General features: G+C 39.5%; 1 gene segment (V, D, J or C); it reads left to right on the forward strand.

Annotated features, from left to right (window-relative positions):
* Window positions 1-9,598: 9,598 nt before the first annotated feature.
* LOC106028851 (T cell receptor beta variable 6-1-like) lies at window positions 9,599-13,824 on the forward strand. The segment is given in 2 exon segments: window positions 9,599-9,731; window positions 13,493-13,824. Coding segments are annotated over 2 exon segments (405 nt in total).
* Window positions 13,825-19,008: the final 5,184 nt, after the last annotated feature.

Raw genomic sequence — 19,008 nt, forward strand, 5'->3', positions numbered from 1 at the left:
GATTTTTTTAATTCTTTATATGTTTTAGACAGAAGTCCTTTGTCTGAGGGGCAGTTCACTAAGATTTTTTCCCAGTTTGTGGGTTTTCTTTTCACTATGTTAGAGATTTCTTTTGATGTGCAGAAACTTTTTAATAAGATGTGATCCCAGTTATAGATTCTGGGAAGTATTTCTCATGCGGTTTGAGTCTTGTTCATGAATTCTCTACCTACCCCTATGTCTTCAAGGTTTTTACCCCATTTTTCTTCCAATAAATTTAGTGTTTCTGTTTTAATATTTAGATCTTTGATCCATTTAGATTTTATTTTAGTATATGGTGATAGCCATGGGTCTAATGTTAGTTTTTGGCATATGGAGAGCCAGGTTTTCCAATACCATTTATTAAAGAGACTGTCATTCTTCCAGTGAACATGTTTGGCCCCTTTATCAAAGATAAGGTGGTTGAGTGTGTTTGTAGTTGTGGTTGAATCTTCTAATCTATTCCACTGATCTTTGGCTCTGTTTTGATTCCAGTACCATGTTGATTTAACTACAGATGCTTTGTAGTATAACTTCAAGTCATGGATTGTGATGCCTCCTGCCTTGCCTTTGTTGCTTAGAAGTGTCTTTGCTATTCTAGGTCTCTTCTCACTCCAGATGAATTTTAGGAGTGATTTCTTGAGATCTGTGAGGTATGTTGATGGTATTTTTATCAGGCTTGCATTGAATCTGTATAACAGTTTTGGTAGGATGGCCATTTTCACAATATTTATTCTTCCTATCCATGAGCAAGGGATGTCTTTCCATTTTATGAGATCATCTTCAATTTCATTTTTCATTGTATTATAATTTTCCCTGTATAGGTCTTTCATTTCTTTCATGAGAATAATTTCATTTTGTTCATTGCTAGTGTGAAGCGTATGACATCTCTTATTTTTCTCTCTGTGATTTTGTTGTTAGTGTATAGGAATGCTATTGATTTTTGAGTATTGATTTTGTATCCAGCCACTTTGCTGAATTTATTTATTATATCTAGGAGTCTTTCGATGGAGTTCTGAGGGCCCTCTATGTAGAGTATCATATTATCTGCAAATAGTGCTGATTTAACTTCTCTTCCTATCTTTACCCATTTTAATTCTCTCTCTTGTCTAATTTCTCTGGCTAGAATTTCCAGTACCATATTAAATAGGAGTGGCGACAGGGGACATCCTTGTTTTGTGCCTGATTTTAAAGTAAAGGCCTTCAATTTTTGGCCATTTAGTATGATACTGGCTGTTGGTTTCTCATAGATGTCCTTTATTATGTTGGAGTAAAAGCCATCTATTCCAATTTTCTGCAAGGTTCTTATCATAAATGCTGTACCTTGTCAAAAGGTTTTTCTGCATCTATAGAGATGATCATGTGATTCTTACTTTTGACTCTATTGATATGGTAGATTACATTTATTGATTTACGTATGTTGAAGGATCCCTCCATACCTGGGATGATTCGCACTTGGTCATGGCGTATAACCTTCTTGATGATTTGCTGCATCCTATTTGCCAATATTTTATTGAGGATTTTTGCATCTGTGTTCATTCGGGAGATTGATCTGTACTTCTCTTTTTCAGCTGGGTCTTTCTCAGGTTTTGGTACTAGAGTAATATTTGCTTACAGGAATGACTTTGGAAGGATTGCTTCCCTTTCAATTTCACTGAAGATTTTGAGGAGTGTAGGCATTAGATCTTCTTTCCATATCTTGTAGAATTCTGCAGTAAATCTGTCTGGGCCTGGGCTCTTCTTTGTAGGTAAGGACTTAATTATGTTTTCAATTTCATTAATAGAAATTGCATTATTCAGCAGTTTTACATCTTCTTGATCTAGCTTTGGTCCTTCATATGCTTCTAGGAATCTGTCCATTTCTTCTGTTATCAAACCTTTGAGAGTACAGGTTTTTGAAATAGGTGTTAATTATCTTCTGTATTTCTACTGGGTCTGTAGTGATTTCACCTTATTCATTCAATATTGCATGAATTTGAGCTTTTTCTTCCCTTTTTAAAATTAGGTTGGCTGGGGGCTTATCATTTTTTTTTATTCTTTCAAAGAACCAACTCTTTGATTCATTGATTTTTTTGGATTGTTTTCTTAGTCTCTATTGCATTTATTTCTGCTGTGATTTTTATAATTTCCTCTCTTCTTTTGGCTTTGGCCTTGACTTGCTCTTTCTTTTTCCTAGATGTTTGAGGTTTAACATCAGGTTATTTATTTGTATTCATTCTGTTTTCCTGATGTGGGAACAGTGCAATAAATTTTCCTCTGAGAACCGCTTTCATTGCATCCCACTGATTCTGGTAAGTTGTATTTTTTTTCATTTGTTTGTAGGTATTGTTTAATTTCTTCTTTAATTTCCTCTGTGACCCACCGATTACTCAAGAGTGTGTTATTCAGTTTCCATGTGTTTGTGTGATTTTTGCTGTATCTTTTATCATTAATTTCTAATTTCATAGCGCTATGATACAATAACATGCAAGGGATAATTTCAATTCTTTTGCATTTATTTAAATATGTTCTGTGAGTTAATATGTGGTCTATTTTAGAGAATGACCCATGTACTGCTGAGAAGAATGTGTATTCTGTTGTTGTTGGGCAGAATACTCTGTATATGTCTATCAATTCCATTTGTTCCCAGGCATGATTGAGTTCTTTTATTTCTTTCCTGATTTTCTGTCTGGTTGATCTGTCCATTGGTGTCAATGGTGTGTTGAAATTGCCTGTTATAATTATATTACTGCTAATTTGGTTTTTCATTTCTGTTATTACTTGTTTTATATAACTGGGTGCTCTGGAATTTGGTGTATATATATTTAAGATAGATATCTCTTCCTCTTGAAGTTTTCTCTTAACCCGTATGTAGTAACCTTCTTTATCTCTTCTGATCATTATTGGTTTGAAGTTCACATTGTCTGCAATCAGAATAGCTACCCCTGCTTTTTTTTTTTGGATTCCTGTTGCATGGAGTATTGTTTCCCATCCTTTGACTTTCAGTCTCTAAGTATCCTTTTCGGTTAGATGGGTTTCTTGTAGACAGCATATGGTTGGATTTTGTTTCTTGATCCATTCTGCCAGTCTATTTCTTTTGATTGGTGCATTGAGACCATTTGTGTTAATAGTTATAACTCTTATATATTGGTTTATTATTGACATGTTATATTTCTGCCATTGCATCCTTATCTTTCTGTTCTGCCTAATTGTCTGCTTTGTTTAGTGGTTTTTTTCCTCAGTAGATATAAGCTGTTTTTCAGTATTCTTTGCAGGATTGGCTTGGTTATCATCAAGTTCTTCAGCTGTTCTTTGTCGTGGAAGTATCTTATTTTTCCATTGATTTTGAAGGATAGTTTTTCAGGGTACATCAGTTTAGGTCGGAAATCATTTTCCTTTAGGATCTGAAATACTTCACTCCATGCTCTTCTTGCCTTTATTGTTTGTGTTGAGAAGTCTGCTGTGATTCTGATAGGTTTTCCTTTATAAGTGATCTGTCTTTTTGCTCTGACAGCTTTTAATGTTCTATTCTTTTGTTCAACTTCTGGGATGATGATTATTATATATGTCTGTGTGTATTTTTATTTTGGCTATGGTTATTTGGAGTTCTATATTCTTTTTTGATCCTGATATCAGTTTCCAATTTCATGTTTGGGAAATCTTCACCTATTATTTCTCTAAATATCCTCTTGACATCCTTTATGTTGTCTCTTTCTTTTTCATTTTTCCCTATCAACCTTATGTTGTTTTTCTTTGCATCATCTTGCATGTAAGGAATTGTTATTTCTTGATTTCATGTTATTTTTAAAAGATCTCTGCTTTCCTGTTCACTGGCTGCAGTCTTGTCTTCAAGGTCAGCAATTCTATCTTCACATTCATTGAGGTGGTTTTTACAACTTTCAATGGAATTTTTGATTTCCTATACATCTCTTTGCATCTGTTTTATATATTTAGTTTGTTTCTTATATTGTTCACCCAAGGATTATATCTTTTTTGTTTATTTCCTCTAATTTTTTAACTGTGTCTTCTTTAGATATGTTCAGCATCTCCTTCCTTTTTTAATCATTCCTTCTTTTACCTGAGAGATTATTTCTTGTTTGAATTCCTTTAAAATTCCCAGAGTTGCTTCTTTATTTCAGTTACTATTATTTCAGGTATTTCAGGTATATGGCATGTATTTTTTTCTACGTACATTGCTTCTATGCTTTCTTGGGATGGACTGGATGTTTGAGATTGCATTTTGGTCTTTCATTTTGTCATTTTCCTATATTTCTGTGTTTCAAGTGTTGTTCCAGAGTTTCCCCTAGGTGTGTTGGAAATTGTCTCTTATGACCTGGGCACTTGGAACTCCTCTGGTAGTGTAGCTCCCTCCTTGGGCAATGGAGCCCCTGGATTAAAAGAGAATTGCCAGGCTCCTCTCAGGTAGACCTAAAGCCTCCTCAAGCTACACAGTTTCCCCCTCTGTTAGCAAATCTGCCCTGAGGGAAAGAAGGCCACCTGGTGTAGTCCAGGCAATTCCAAATCCTGCTAAGCCCAATCTAGTGTGACTGCAAGCCCAGTGGATCCCCAACCCACCAAAGCCAGGATCTCATACTCTCCCTGTTGTGTAATCATCCAGCTTCTTGGATGGCAATCCTCCCCTGGCTGATAGAGGGTCCCCTATGGCCTAGGTAGGCCTCAAACTTCCTTAGCAGGGTTGCTCCCTCCTCCAGGCAGTGGCAGTAGTGCTGGTTCTCTCTAAGTCAAAAGAAGGTCTCAGATGAGGCCAGAGCAGTTTCCAGTGGCTCAGCCCAGCTCTCTCCTTCCTACTGGCAGCTGTGATGCACTCCTCCAGCTGGAGAGGTGGCGGACAGGGCTGAGAGGACTCCCTCCACTCAGCTGTTGTCTGTCCTTCCCACCAGCCACTGTGGTGCGCTGCTCCTGTTGGAGAGGCTGAGGATGGGGCTGAGTGCACTCTCTCCAGTTGGCTGTTTTCTCTCCTTCTCAACTCCATCTTTACAGTCCACAGCTTTCTGAAATTTTCCTTCATGACAAAATCACAGTATTGTAAATTATCCTGCTGGGCTCTTTTCTCTTGATTTGCAACATAAAGCTGAATAAAAGCCCCCAACAATAGAAATGCCACAGCCTCAAAATTGGTCTGCCTTGAAATTTTCTTTTGAAGATTAATCAGCCCATTGCCCTTAGTCTCAGTCTCAGGTAAAATCTCTGAGTATGAGTAAAATGCAGACAATCTTTCTGCTAATCTGTAACACACATTGTGGGGAGAGCAACAACCAATGCAGCCCTTACTTCCAGCAGAAACCTCCCAAGTCTGGTCTTTACCATGAATTTTTCTGTCAGCCTTTTGGTCTCCTGAGCTCCAACCAGAATCTACTCTAAACAACAGCCTAAGTGGTTCCAGCTCTATGCATCCAGGGGACATGTCTGAACTTTTCCAAACTCTGCCCACAAGCCATTTCCAAAGCCTCCACAAACTGGGGAAAACTCTTAGTGAACTGTCCTTCACACAAAGGACTTCAGTCTAACACACATAAAGAATTTTTAAAAAAATCAAACCCCTAAAATTCAAAGACCCTACCCAAAAATGGGCATTTGAGATGAATACACAGTTCTCAGATGAAGAAATACAAATGTAAAATAAATACATGAAAAAGTACTCATCATCATTACTCATTGGAGAAATGCAAATTAAAACCACACTAAGATTCCGTCTCACTCCAGAAAAACCAGCCAGGATCAAGAAAACTACCAACAACAAATGCTGGAGAGGCAATGGGGGAAAAGGATCTCTCCTGCACTGTTGGTGGGAGTGTAGACTGGTGCAACCACTGTGGAGGTCAGTCTGGAGATGTTTCAAAAGCCTTGGTATGGAAGTCTTTTTTGACCAGTTATTCCACTTCTGGACATATTCCTAGAAAAACTGAAAGCATCATACCACAGTGATATACGTGCACCCATGTTTGTAGCAGCACAATTTGTAATAGCCAGATTTGGAAACAACCTAAGTGTCCGAAAAACTGAGGAATGGATAAAAACATTGTAGTATTTTTATGCAATGAAGTACTACTCAGCTATAAAGAATGATCACATTGAGATTTTTATAAATAAATGGATACAACTTGATACCATACTCATAAGTAAAATAAATCAAACTCACTTGTATAAATCACATATAGTAAGAAATGGTATAGTGTAAGAACTGGTAAGAGTACATAAAATTTTATGGTAATCATGATTCCCTGTTGCATTGCTTTGAAGTCTTGTACTGTTTTCATTCATTAGTTAGAATGATTTTATCCTGGGTTTTTTTATTTTATTATCTGTGATGGTATGAACAGCTATTTTGAAGAAAGCGATACAGTATAATAGCCAGTGCTGATTTATATCATCTTGATTTGAAGTCCTACAATATTTTTATTCTTCTTTTTCCATTGGTTCTGTCATGTAGTATGTTACTGGATTTTATCATGTGTGGTAGTATAAACAAAATTTTTTATGGATAATGAGATAATATAATAGCCATTTTTCATTTTCTGTTATTTGGTTCTGGATGCCCTGTAATACTTCCATTCCCTTTAATAGTTTCATACTATTTTGTTATGTTTGATACTATTGTGTATGGAGTTATGCTCAACTATTTCAAGGAAAGAGACATTAGGGTAGCTACTGTTATCTCAGGTTGTCTTGTGATGAAATACTGTATTGCTTAAATTGTTCTGTTCTGATCTGCTCTGTTATGTCCTCTTTTATCTTAATATATTTATAATAACAATAATTAATTTAAAAAAAACATGATCAGGTATAGTCACAGCAAACGATCCTATTCATGGTACCAAATTCTATCATAGTTACTTTTTACTTGTTGCTGAGACAAAACACCTGATTCCCAAAGTTGGGAAAGAAAAAGTTTATTTCTTACAGTTTTTGGAGGTTTCAGTGCACACTTATTTGACGCCAAGGCAGGGTAACATGGTAGGGCCACTGTTTCATGGCAGCTGCAAAAGGCAATGCAGAAACCAGCAACAGAGCAAGACACACCTTCATCCTGCCATTACATCACATCTTGGCTCCACCACTATGTGAGTGTATCACTGGCACCATCAATCCAAGCACTATACAATGAACCAACCACAGATGCATAAGTTAAATGCACCAACACTAACCATGACAGAAAGAAAGGAAGGAAGGAAGGAAGGAAGGAAGGAAGGAAGGAAGGAAGAAAGAAAGAAAGAAAGAAAGAAAGAAAGAAAGAAAGAGAAGAAAGAAAGAAAGAGAAGAAAGAAAGAAAGAGAAAGAAAGAAAGAAAGAAAGAAAGAAAGAAAGAAAGAAAGAAAGAAAGAAAGAAAGAAAAATGAAAGAATCAAAAAGGATCCTGGAGTCTGAGGTTATAGGAAAAATGAAAAACAGTCATAGGTCTCTAGAAAGTGCAACTTTTTCTATCAGTGTGAGAAAGGAAATTAAGACTGAGTAGCCATGTGTTACTTCAGTAAGTTCTCTCCAAAAGCACTTTTCCTGACAGTGTACCACAGGTGGTCGCCGAAAAGGATTCTGTAATGTAAGTGCCCTTCTTCTTTGGACTGAAAATTTTCTTTTAAGATAAGATTGTATAATAATAGTGTAGTGTAGGTAGTAAAATAACAGAGTTTGGCTTTGCATAATTGAAGGAAAGTGAATAGAGATTTGAGGAAGGTCAAGAAGAGAGAACAGAAAAGAGATGGTTGAATACAGAGATGGAATTGCCAGGTGGCCTAAGGTGGTGTTCTATGCAACACAGTCTCTCTTCTTCTTCCAAAACACTCAGTACACCAAAACTATAGAGGAAGCCTTATAGACACTGGCATCACAGGGCAGCCAGTCTCAGGAGAGATCATCAGCAGATAACCAGTTGCCTAAGGTGAGAAGCCTGGAGTGGATTATGAAATCTTCTTTCTTGATTTCTGGCTGCATTATGATTTCCTCAGGGAACTGTCAGGTGCTTTTGAAATGCAGAGGAAGGCAAGTTAGCCTAACCATATGTAGGGAAAGACTTGACAACTTTCTCAAGGTCCATTCTGCTTTCCAAGGATGTTGTGTTCCACTGACCACCCAGAGTTAAGTCCCTTCTGTGCCTACACAGCCCTTCCCAATCTTTCCTGGAACTCAGCAAGCTTTGCCTTCTGTCTTTCTGCTCTTGCCCTTTCCAGGCATGGAAGGATCTCCATTTCCCCACTCCCAACACACACTGCTTGTCTGGTTCCTGCTGCCTTTTTTCTCATTTTTTCTCTGGCATTCCCAGCTCTGGACAGTATTGCTCTACTGGTTACATGTTTATAGGAAAAGTCATGTATAAAATTGACACACATATATAGAGTCCTGGAATAATAGTCATCACTATTTTCCTTTTGTAAGGGATTCCTCTCACCTGAAATGTAATGGACATTATTGTTAGTCATCTCAATTTTTCTTCCATGACACATTTCAAATATAGTGAGAAATTATGTTTTCATAGTCTTGTTTTTTTTTTTTTTTTTACCAAGTTTGGAAACTTTCCTTTGTGTCTAAGTCTAGGATTTGGAGCAAAGAAAATATTTTAGCAATATTTATCTAAGCTTGTAGTCCTTTCCAATGAAATTCCTCACCACAGCTATGCTTTTCCAAAACCTGATTTGTAGAGTCTTAATGGAACTGGAAATACTAGCAAGGCTCACCCAAAATTAATTTAACTACTGAAGAAAAATTTTTATACTTAATAATAGGGTCTTAACATTCTTGGCAATTAGAAGATATTATGTATTACACTCGCAAATTAAAGGAGGAGAAATTTATTTGGCTCACAATTTCCAGGAGGTTCAGTTCAAAGTCGGTGGAAAACACAATGCAGAAAACATAGAGCAAAAAGTCTTCACAGGGGAAACTGCTTATTACAAAAGTGTGATGGATGGAATATTGAGGTGACTAATAATGTCCCTAACCTGGCCAGTTTGGCAATGCAGAAGATGGGTGTGTGTATGAGAGGTTGAGCTGTTCAGGATTCTCTTCTAGGTTTAGTTAACCATGAGCACAGGGCCCTAAAAGGCTGGATTCAAGGAGACTATAGGTCACTGGCCACTTGGGTGCGCTGTGGCTTCATATTGTTTTAGGGAACCCTGTGTGTGTGTTCTATACTTGCCAGGAGAGCAGGGCTGAAAACAATGCCAGCTTTCCTGCTTGGATCAGAAAGGAGGCTCAAATTTACTGCATGAGATCTGGATAACTGAAAGTAAACACAGACTCATTATCTGGGGATGGTGAGGGTGCCATGGGTCTCAGTGGGCTCAAGAAAGTAGATTCTCTGCTCCTGCATAGGCAGTGGAGGCTGATGCACCTGGGTGTGGGTGGGAAAAGGTGGAAAATCCCTGTCTGGTTAGAACAGAAGTACAGTTAGTATGAAGATAAGGAATATATGTTCTTGGTGTGTGGGAAGGGTGCTTGCCTTGAACCAACTTAAATTTCTGGGCCATGCAGAGTAGGAATTGTGCATGACACATAAAACACAGTTTGGGTGCTATCATCACATTCAGTGAGCTGGCTGCCCAGCAGGGAGAATAAGATCAGATCATGACATATCCTCCTGTCAGGGAGACCAAATATGCAGCCTAGCTGACTGCTCAACCCAGGAGGCCCTGGACTGACCTAGGAGATGCCTGGGATTCCTGAGGCTGCCATGGGTTTCAGATTCCTGTGTTGTGTGGTCCTTTGTCTTCTGGAAGCAGGTGAGTCCTGGGCACAGCTGGAGAGTATCTGATCTATTTTCTGTCCCTGAATATAGGTCTGGTGAGGATGGCCCTGCTCAGTCCTTAGCTTCTGTCTCCTGACCCTTAGTTTCTGTGTCCTGACCCACAGCCTCTATCGATTTGGGATTCATGCAAACCCAAAAGTACCTCATCCAAGTTAAAGAACAACAAGCAACACTGAGATGCTCCCCAATCTCTGGACAACTTGCTGTGTACTGGTACCAACAGAAGCTGGACCAGAGTCTCCAGTTCCTATTTGAACATTATGATACTGAAGAGGGAAGTAAAGGAAATGGTCCTGATGGATTCTCAGCAAAGCAGTTCTCTAACTATAGCTCTGAACTCAGCCTGAGGGCCTTAGAGCTGGAGGACTCTGCTCTCTTTCTCTATGCCAGCAGCTTGGCACCGAGCTGCATGGTCCCCAGCCTTCTGTACAAAAATATTTTTCTTTAATCTGGAAGTGACCAGGAAGGCAGATCTGCCAGCCAGCTCTGCTCATGCCCTGGGATGCTCACAGGTCTTCTCTAGATGTTTGCAGCTGTTGGCATGTGTGACCTGTATAATGTTCACAGAACTGGCACCAGTTAAGCTGCACTTTCCATGTCTGTATCTGGAATAAAGCAGCTTTCCCAGACCTCATCTTCCATACCTGACTGCTACCTGTCCCTATTAACCCATGTGGAACCTCTCACTATTCATGTAGTAGATCTGTACCCTGCTCTGTATTCCTCTTCTCAAATCAAAATTAGTAGGAAGGAGATGTCATGTACCACATGCGATTACTATTGAGCTGCTTTCTGACAAGTCTAGAAAAGATATGCTCTCAAGGCCAACTGTGTTCCGGGTCCTTCATGGTGATGATAAAGAAAGGCACACTCTCCACACTGTCATCCTCTTGTCATGGTGCAGAGGTTATGTGATCTCTTCTATGGCAGCCTGTGAGTAGCATGGGTTCAGAGCTGCAAAATAAAAGGATAGGAGCTTTTTCCAGAGAAAAGTGCAGTTTTCCTGTGCAGGACACAGTGAGCCACAAGGGAAAGGAACGAGACGAGCATCATCATTAGCTTCTTCTGTTCTTTTATTCAGCAAACATTTTGTGCCCCCTGTTTGTGCAAGGCATTGTTCACAAAAGAGAGAAAATTGATAACTCAATTGTTTTTAATAATAAAGGAAAACGAGGCACATAGAAAAAAAATGGTATTATTCAAAGTAATTTCTTTGAATTTTGACTTATGCAAATAAAATTGTATTTTTTCCCTTTTTGCCTTTCTCTGATTATCCTTTTCTGCCACCTTTTAAATATTTTAAATATTTAAATGAAATCTACCTTCTTAACAGGTGTTTAAATGTGCACTGCAGTGTCTGTCTCCCATATGGGTATAATGTGCTACTGACTGTTGGAGTTTAAGTAGATAGCAGAACATTACACCCTTCAACATGCAGCTCCTCCTTTCCTCCACCCTCTGGTCTCTGAAAAGCACCATCCTGTCTTTGTTTCTGGGGACTTCTTTAGACATCGCCTGTAAATGGAATTATGCAACTGTGTCTTTTTGTGACTGACATATCTCAATTAACATAATGCTCTCCAAGGTCATGAATGTCATGGTATGGACAAGTTCTTTTTGTTATTATTTTTAAGGCTTCATGATATTCCATTATATGTATCCTCCATCTCTAAGATCTATAGTATTATTTACACAGCATTTGACCTTTCCTGTGAAAAGCATCCATCTCTTGAGTGGGTCAACTGTAGACGGGAAATCATGGGGTTCTTTAAGGCACACTCTGAATTCAATTGTTTCCTGGACAGGTCTCGAAAAAAAATCATAATGCCATCATTTGTTGACAATTTACTACAGATCAAAAGACTTCATACATTTGCAAAATTTTATTTGTAAATTCAATTATCACAGAAAATCCTAAGAGGCAAATGCTATTTTGTTCTCATTTTATAGTTGAAGGAACTGGCCTAGAGATAAATAATTGGACCAAATCAAATAACTATTAGGGTACAGAATTGAGACTTAACTCCTGGCCTAAGTCTCTCATTTCTATCTCTGTACTCTAGTGCATTTTCACAAAGAGAGGTATCTATCTTCAAAATCAGAATGCTGTTCGGTTAATCCCTGTTACACTGAATGGCTTTAATAAAATCATTGAAAGAATTAAGTTTTTGGGCCTGGAGATTTAGCTCAGCGGCATAAGTGCCTGCCTTGTAAGCAGGCAGTCGTGAGATCGATCCCTGGTACCCATAAAAAGGAAAAAGACAAAAAAAAAAAAAAAAAAAAAAAAAAAAGAATTCAGTTTTCCCAGGAGTTAGTGACGTAGACAAAAATATAGGCACAGGGTAGTGCACATTAGACTCTGATTCCCAATCCGAACCAAACTCATCAAGACCAAAGACAATTCCTTGACATATGTTGAGGCTTTTTTTCATCTATGAGACTAAATGCCTATCTGCATTAGTCAGAATTCTCCAGAGAAACAGACCCATTTGGAGTTATGCATCTCCATTTTGAGCTATTGTCTAATGCATTTGCAGCAGCTTACAAGTCCAGAACCTGAGGGGTAACCTAGTGGTGATGGAGGACTAGAGATAGCTGATGCTCAGTTCTGGGGCAGTCAGCTTGACCTTTCTATGCTACCCGAAGGAAGCCTGGTCTTTTTGTTTCATTTGTGTCTTCAGTTGATTAGATGAAGCCAGCCCACATGATAGAGGGCACCTGTTTCAGTCTATGATCAAAAATGTTACCTTAATATAATGTTAGAATCTATTAGTTAAGTGTTAATCTCATTCCAAAAGACCTTCCAAGAAATATTCAGAACAATATCTGGGCCAAGTGATCTGGACACTGAATTCCCAGTTAAGTAGACCCATAAAACTGATGATCACAGTATCCTCAGAGATGTATAGAAACATGAAGCACAGAGCATATTTCGTCCCCTTTGCTAATATTAGATTTTCCTCTGTCTATCAAGGCAACTATGGAAATACATTGCTTAACCATCATGCAGCTGAAGACCTGAAAGTCACAGAAATAAAAATTTACATGTAGGATTTTTAACATGAAATTAGCTGCAAAATATAATACACATCTCTAGTCAGATATTTAAAATCAAACTTGCTGATAGCTAAATTATATATACTACACATTTCACATATCAAATGAACTGGGGGATGATTTTTGATCCATATGCATGAAAACTCAAAGAAAATTTTGGGACAACAGAGTCCAAAATTTCTGGAAAACCGTAACAATTTTCTGTAGTATTTTAGAATACATAAATATTTATAACATTAAAATCACTGTGTTATAGAAATATAACAAACAAGGGATTACAAACTGATTTAAAGAAAAGTCACCAATAACTTGTGTCAATTCAGACAAATGTGTACCATTCTAACATCTGGATTATGATCACGCATTTATTTTAGATTTGCTCCTGAGAAGGGAGGCACATGTTCCCCAGTGAAAGGAAAGCCATGGGCCTCAGGCAGGGAGATAAGAAACTCAGAATGACACCTCCTACAAAGCCCCATCCTCCTTTGTCTAACAGAGAACCAAAGGACTCCTCTGTTCTGAAGGGCCCCTGCCATGAGCCTCAGCTTTCTCTGTTGTGTGGCCTTTTGCCTCCTGCAGGCAGGTGAGTCCTAGACAGGGACTTGGAAAGGGATTTCAGGTCCTAGTCCAAACCTTTCCACTGGGTTGTGGAATCAGCTTTTTCTTCTTTCACTGCAGGTCCAGGGAATGCTGGCATCACTCAGATCCCTGTGTCCCAGGTCCTAAAAACAGGCCAGCACATGACACTGAGCTGTGTCCAGCAGCTGAATCACGACCGCATGTACTGGTACCGACAGGATCCAGGACTGGGGCTGAGGCTCATCTACTACTCATATGATACTAACATCACTGAAAAAGGGGAATTCTCTGATGGTTACAGTGTGTCCAGACCAAGTAGAGAGAACTTCCTCCTCACTATACAGTCGGCCAACCCCTCCCAGACATCTGTGTACTTCTGTGCCACCAGTGATTACACAGTGCTACACAGCTGCCCCTGGTCTGCACAATAAGGCCAGGAGGCCCTGCACCCTAGAACTAAGGGACCTTGGCAGAGATGGCAGCACTGGGAGGCTGGCATGCTAAGGACACTGGGTTTGCACTCTAAGTGTATATCTCAGACAGTCTCAACCAGACCCGAACTCACTCTGGACACAGAGGTCTCCACTGTTGCACCTTGAACGTGGTTCTCTGAATCTGACTTTTCTAGTCATAGGCTTGAGGTAACACCTTCCAGCATGGAGCATGGATTGTGACTTGAACATACCTGGGCTCCTTGCTCTGGAACCCTAGCACCTCTCTGGAGAATTCTCACCTACTTCATCTCTGATGCGGTCTCCACTGATAGTGACCTTTTACATGATGATGGCTGTGCTCCAGATCCCCACCAGGCCTTTCTTCTTTCCATTTCTCTAGTATTTCCACTCCATCCACACTGGCAGACCCTCATCCAAGCCTGATCTTTTCAGTAGCAGAGACAGCAGTGGTCCTCCTCTGTAAAAAGGGATTTCCATTTCTTAGAGGCAAAGACACACCTGGACTTCAGGTCTCAGCGATGCTGCTAAGGGAAGTATGCTTTCCTTTCTATCAAGCTCAGTTTCCCTTCTATAACTTCACAAGGCCTCATGCGATTAGATTGGAGCACATTTATAATTTTCCAGAACTTGGCCAATTATTTTTCTACTGAACTATATTTTAAGGGCTGTAACTCTCTCTTTACCACCCTATAAATTCACCTTACTGTATTGAGAACTCATCTGTTATGGATTAAATACTGATGGTCAACTTAAGGCCAGCAGAATTAAATCACCATGATGTTGAGCATAGACGTTTCATTTGAGGAAATTTGCCAGCAAAAATAGAGACATGAAGGAGAAAAAGGGCATTGAGGCATTGTGGGTTCCCCTACATGTTGTTGTTTGAGCTGTTAGTTCTGCTGGAGAAGCTCTGGTCCTCACATTAAGCATTGCTTCCTGGCTCCAGAGGGGAAGACTTGTGCTGCTTAATCTCCAGGATGAACTCATCAGGTATTTTCCTGGCAGATGCTCAACTGTACTTATCTTCAGGGGATCTTTGAGCCTCTGTGTCACTGAGGATGACTGTGGCGCTTTTCAGGACAGCACTGGTCTTGGTTTTGAGTGTGACTTCTTGGCTCCAGCACAGAACCCTCAACCTACCAGCACAGCTCCTTTACCCTGCTGGCATAGACTTTCTTAGTTTCCACCACTGATTTTTGATCCTTCTTAGCATGGATCTGTAAAAGAGACAGGTGTGAGTCCTTTTGTGGGCTCTAGATTTCCAGTCGGACTCATGGGGTGAGATCTTCATGAGCTCTGGGTCTTCATCCGGCCTCATGTGGTACATTGCTGTGGGATTCAGGCCCTTGGCTAAATATTATATGCCTTTAGTGTTGGGGATACATTTCCTGCCTTTTCTAGTGTTAACCCTGCCTGACCATCATAAAATAATATTATAAATTCCATGTCCTGATTCTAATTGTGCTCCTCACAGCCCCTGACTACAACACCATCTTACAGAGAAAGGGTGAGTGAATGACAGACTGTGATGGAAGAACCATTAACAAAATACCTTACAATGCACATTAACCTGGAAGAGAACAAGTATTACCTATGAGAAGTCACATTCTTTTCTTTGATGGGCTACAGTGGGTTTTGGAATATAATGGGTAATCTCTTGTCCATTTCTTGCTTGTTTTACAACTTCCCAACCAGACTTCCCCCAAATTGTATTCTTTCCTTCAACTGCTTTCTTCACAAGAAATCTAGCCAGATCAGAGTTCAACTTCCAGGCTGTTAACCTAAACTTTCTTTCTGAAAATCACTCCTGGTATCAGTAAGTCTATGAAGTCTCCCTTAGTGGAACAGAAGCATTAGCCATATTATGGGAAGAGAGGGATTATCATGTGAATTAGGCCTATTTCAAACATGAGAAGAGCTGAGGAATAGCAGACTGGAAGGGAGAAATCAGAAGAGGGAGCAGCTGGTGGGCAGAGCTCTTGGAGGGATGGTTCAGGAGAACAGGCTGGAGCTATCGGGCACAAGGGTGCCTCCAGCCACTTGGTGAGACCTAAAATGGGAGCAGGAGAAATCCAGGAAAACCCGATGCTAGAGAAGCCGTTGCCTCATGGGGTTTCCTCCATGGGTTTATGGCTGTTGACTAAGCCTTCCTGCTGTTGGCTAGCATTTGAGGAGATAAGCTAGGCACAGAGTGCAGGAGAGAGAGGATGCCCTCGGGGTGTTGCACACCTCTGCACGTACTGATCAGTGTCTCCCTGCAAGACCATGAGGATCTTCCAAGTGTAATGGTCAGTCTCTTACCAGTTCATCCTAAATTCTGAATGAAGGCCTCCTTGACCTTCATTCTGGAAATGTAGTTTCCCACTATGTAATTGATTGAAAAGCACCGTGCACAGGATAGCTTCTCCCAAAATGATACTTCCAGTCATCCACCTTCTTACCCTGTTATGGTCTTCAGTCTTCTTCCTACATGCCTACACTTGCAATGGCAGGTGAATGATGCCAACAATGGGATGTCTTCACTCTGGATTTTTCTGTTACAACTGAGGATCCAGATGTCCCCCTATTCAGAAGCACAGTTTTAGCTGTTTTTACTGTCTTTTCCTTCATGAGCTGTCATGGTGCTAGAGTCTTGCCAAGCAATATTAACTTATGAACACTGTGATTTTTAACCCACTCACAGAAGAACATGAATTTCAAAGTGGAAAACATTCTTTTTTCTCTGAATAAGTTTGAACTAAGTGCTAAGTCAAGTATTTTGCTCTTTCATTGTCTTCAGTTGACCAAAGGAGAAGCAAATTTTTCAAGTCAGGTCTTGGCATCCTAGTGTTTTTCACATATCAGAGTCCAGTTGCCTAATCAAGGGTTGATAACTATAAGAGTAGTGAATTTCTGTGAGTGAATCTGTCTGCTGTGGATTATGGAAATTATTTCCCTGTTGAGCATGCGCATGGATAGACCAATTTTTCACTTGTCATGTAAATTTCTACTTCTAATGTGACATATTCTTGAATTCAAATGAAATAAAGTCAACAAATGTAATTTTGCTACTGTGACCTTATCCTGGAGTTGTAGGTGAGAGCAAAAAGGCAAATATAAAACATTATTTTTAAATGCAAAGATTTAAATGCAAAATCCAAGGCTTTTCACCAGCTACAGTGTCCCAAATGGGGCAAAATCCTTTCAGGTATATGCAATGACTTTATGAAAAAATCTTGGATCACACATGAAATTTTGCAGAGACTTAAGAAGTAGGATTTTGTCTTATTAAAAAGCTTTTGCAGAGCAAATGAAACCATGAACATAGTAAGAGACAAAACACTGAATGGGAAAAACATTGCCAGCTGTTTCTCAGACAAAGGCCTAGTATTTTGAATATATGCACAACTCAAAATGTCAGATCCCTCAAATGTAAAGACCTACTCAAAAATAAGTATCTAAAATGTATATACTTTTCTCAGGTAAAGAAGTACAAATGGTAAATAAACTTATAAAAATAATGCTCTATAGCACTGTTTGGTCATTCCAGAGATACAAATTGATACCACACTGAGATTCCATCTCACTCCAGAAAGAATGGGTACTATGAAGAAATCAACCAACAACAAATGCTTGAGGGTCTGTGGAACAAAAGGAACATTCTCCACTGACGGTGGGAGAGTAGACCGGTGCAACCACTATGGAAATTGGACTATTTAAATTGCTACGCTAAACCTTTTATTTGAAGTTTCTATTATAAACTCAAATATTGAGTTCAGTTATCCAAGTATTATAATCTTCTTTCTAGTTTTTCTCACAATCCAAAAAGTTATATTTATAATCGCATGGATACAGTATTGGAATCCCAACAAGTTAATTCCAATCTACCACCACCAATGCAACCAAGACATATTCCAAATGAAGAGTAGCCAAGGGGTCCTATGTCCATTCCCCATGAGGGCATGTGGAGAATGGCCTGGATGGCAGGCCTCTCCCAGCATTTATTATCTTGTGAAGAAGGAGGTGGCTCAAGGATGAGTGATAGTGAGGATGTAGGGAATTACTGAGTAACTTGAGAGGGTGGGCCAAGTGCATCTCTGTAAATTGCGGAGATAATGATATGCAGAAGGATCAATCTAAATAATTCAGTTAAGGTAGTAATGGAATTGTCTTAGGGGTCTTTGGCTTCTTTTTCCCATATGCAGACTCTTGTGTCCTGTGGAGTCATAGCCTCCTATCTTAAGGCTCTTACCCAGTTGACATTCTGGGAGCTATTTGCTCTTAACATCTTCTGTGCTCAATCCTGTATTGTGGAGAACACTATGAACAGGACTGTCTGTTGGCTATAGAGTTTGCATATTAGCACCTCAGCTAGCCTTATTTGCAATGTTCACAGCCAACTGAAGAGAGAAGGAAATACCCTAATCAGCCTTTTACATATCAATATAAGGAAATGAGTCTCCAAGTAATCAAAGTCACAGAAATTGTTTTGGATTCAAAGGGAGTCACTCGAGTTGTCTCCCACAGTTTTCCACTAAAGAAAGTGGGATTTTAAAAATTCAAACCTTGAATTTTTTAAAAAGATGTCTCTTTTTATCTGCCTCAATTGATATATAGTTACATGTTATTTTTTATAAATTCAAATGCTTACATTGTAATTAAATTACTTGCCCATCTGTTGTTTGTGTCAGTGAAGACCATGGTCAGAGGTTATATGATCATAGTTCCTAGGTGTCTGGGAGCCTCCAGAAACACCCCAGGTCCCCAGGAGTGAGACTGAGTATCACAGACCTAGCATAACTCAAATGCCTCTGTGTAGCTGGCAGGGGAATCTCAGTTCCCCTAAATCCACTTAACAAGAATTACAGTGTCACAGTACACCAAATTTCTTTCCCCAAGTATCACTATTCTTGGCAGAACTCCCCTGCTGCCACCTTGGCAGTGTACCCCAATCTAAAAAAACTATCTTTTTTTCTGCATTTCTTGTTTACTGATAAAGTCTTCTTACCATCTGCCTCCTCTGCTCTTTGCATGCAGAGTGCAGAGAGAGACACATGAGCAGATCGCTGGGAGTGGAAATGGATCCTTTAGACTGGGCCATAAGAAAATAGAGTAAGTTCTCTAATCCACCATGCAGTCTTCTGAGAGGCTGAGCTTCCCTGTCCTAGGGGGTCCTCAGAT

The sequence above is a fragment of the Cavia porcellus genome, unplaced genomic scaffold (assembly GCF_034190915.1).
Source record: "Cavia porcellus strain 051 isolate PalLab524CR breed Dunkin Hartley unplaced genomic scaffold, mCavPor4.1 scaffold_6, whole genome shotgun sequence".
NCBI classification, from domain to species: domain Eukaryota; kingdom Metazoa; phylum Chordata; class Mammalia; order Rodentia; family Caviidae; genus Cavia; species Cavia porcellus.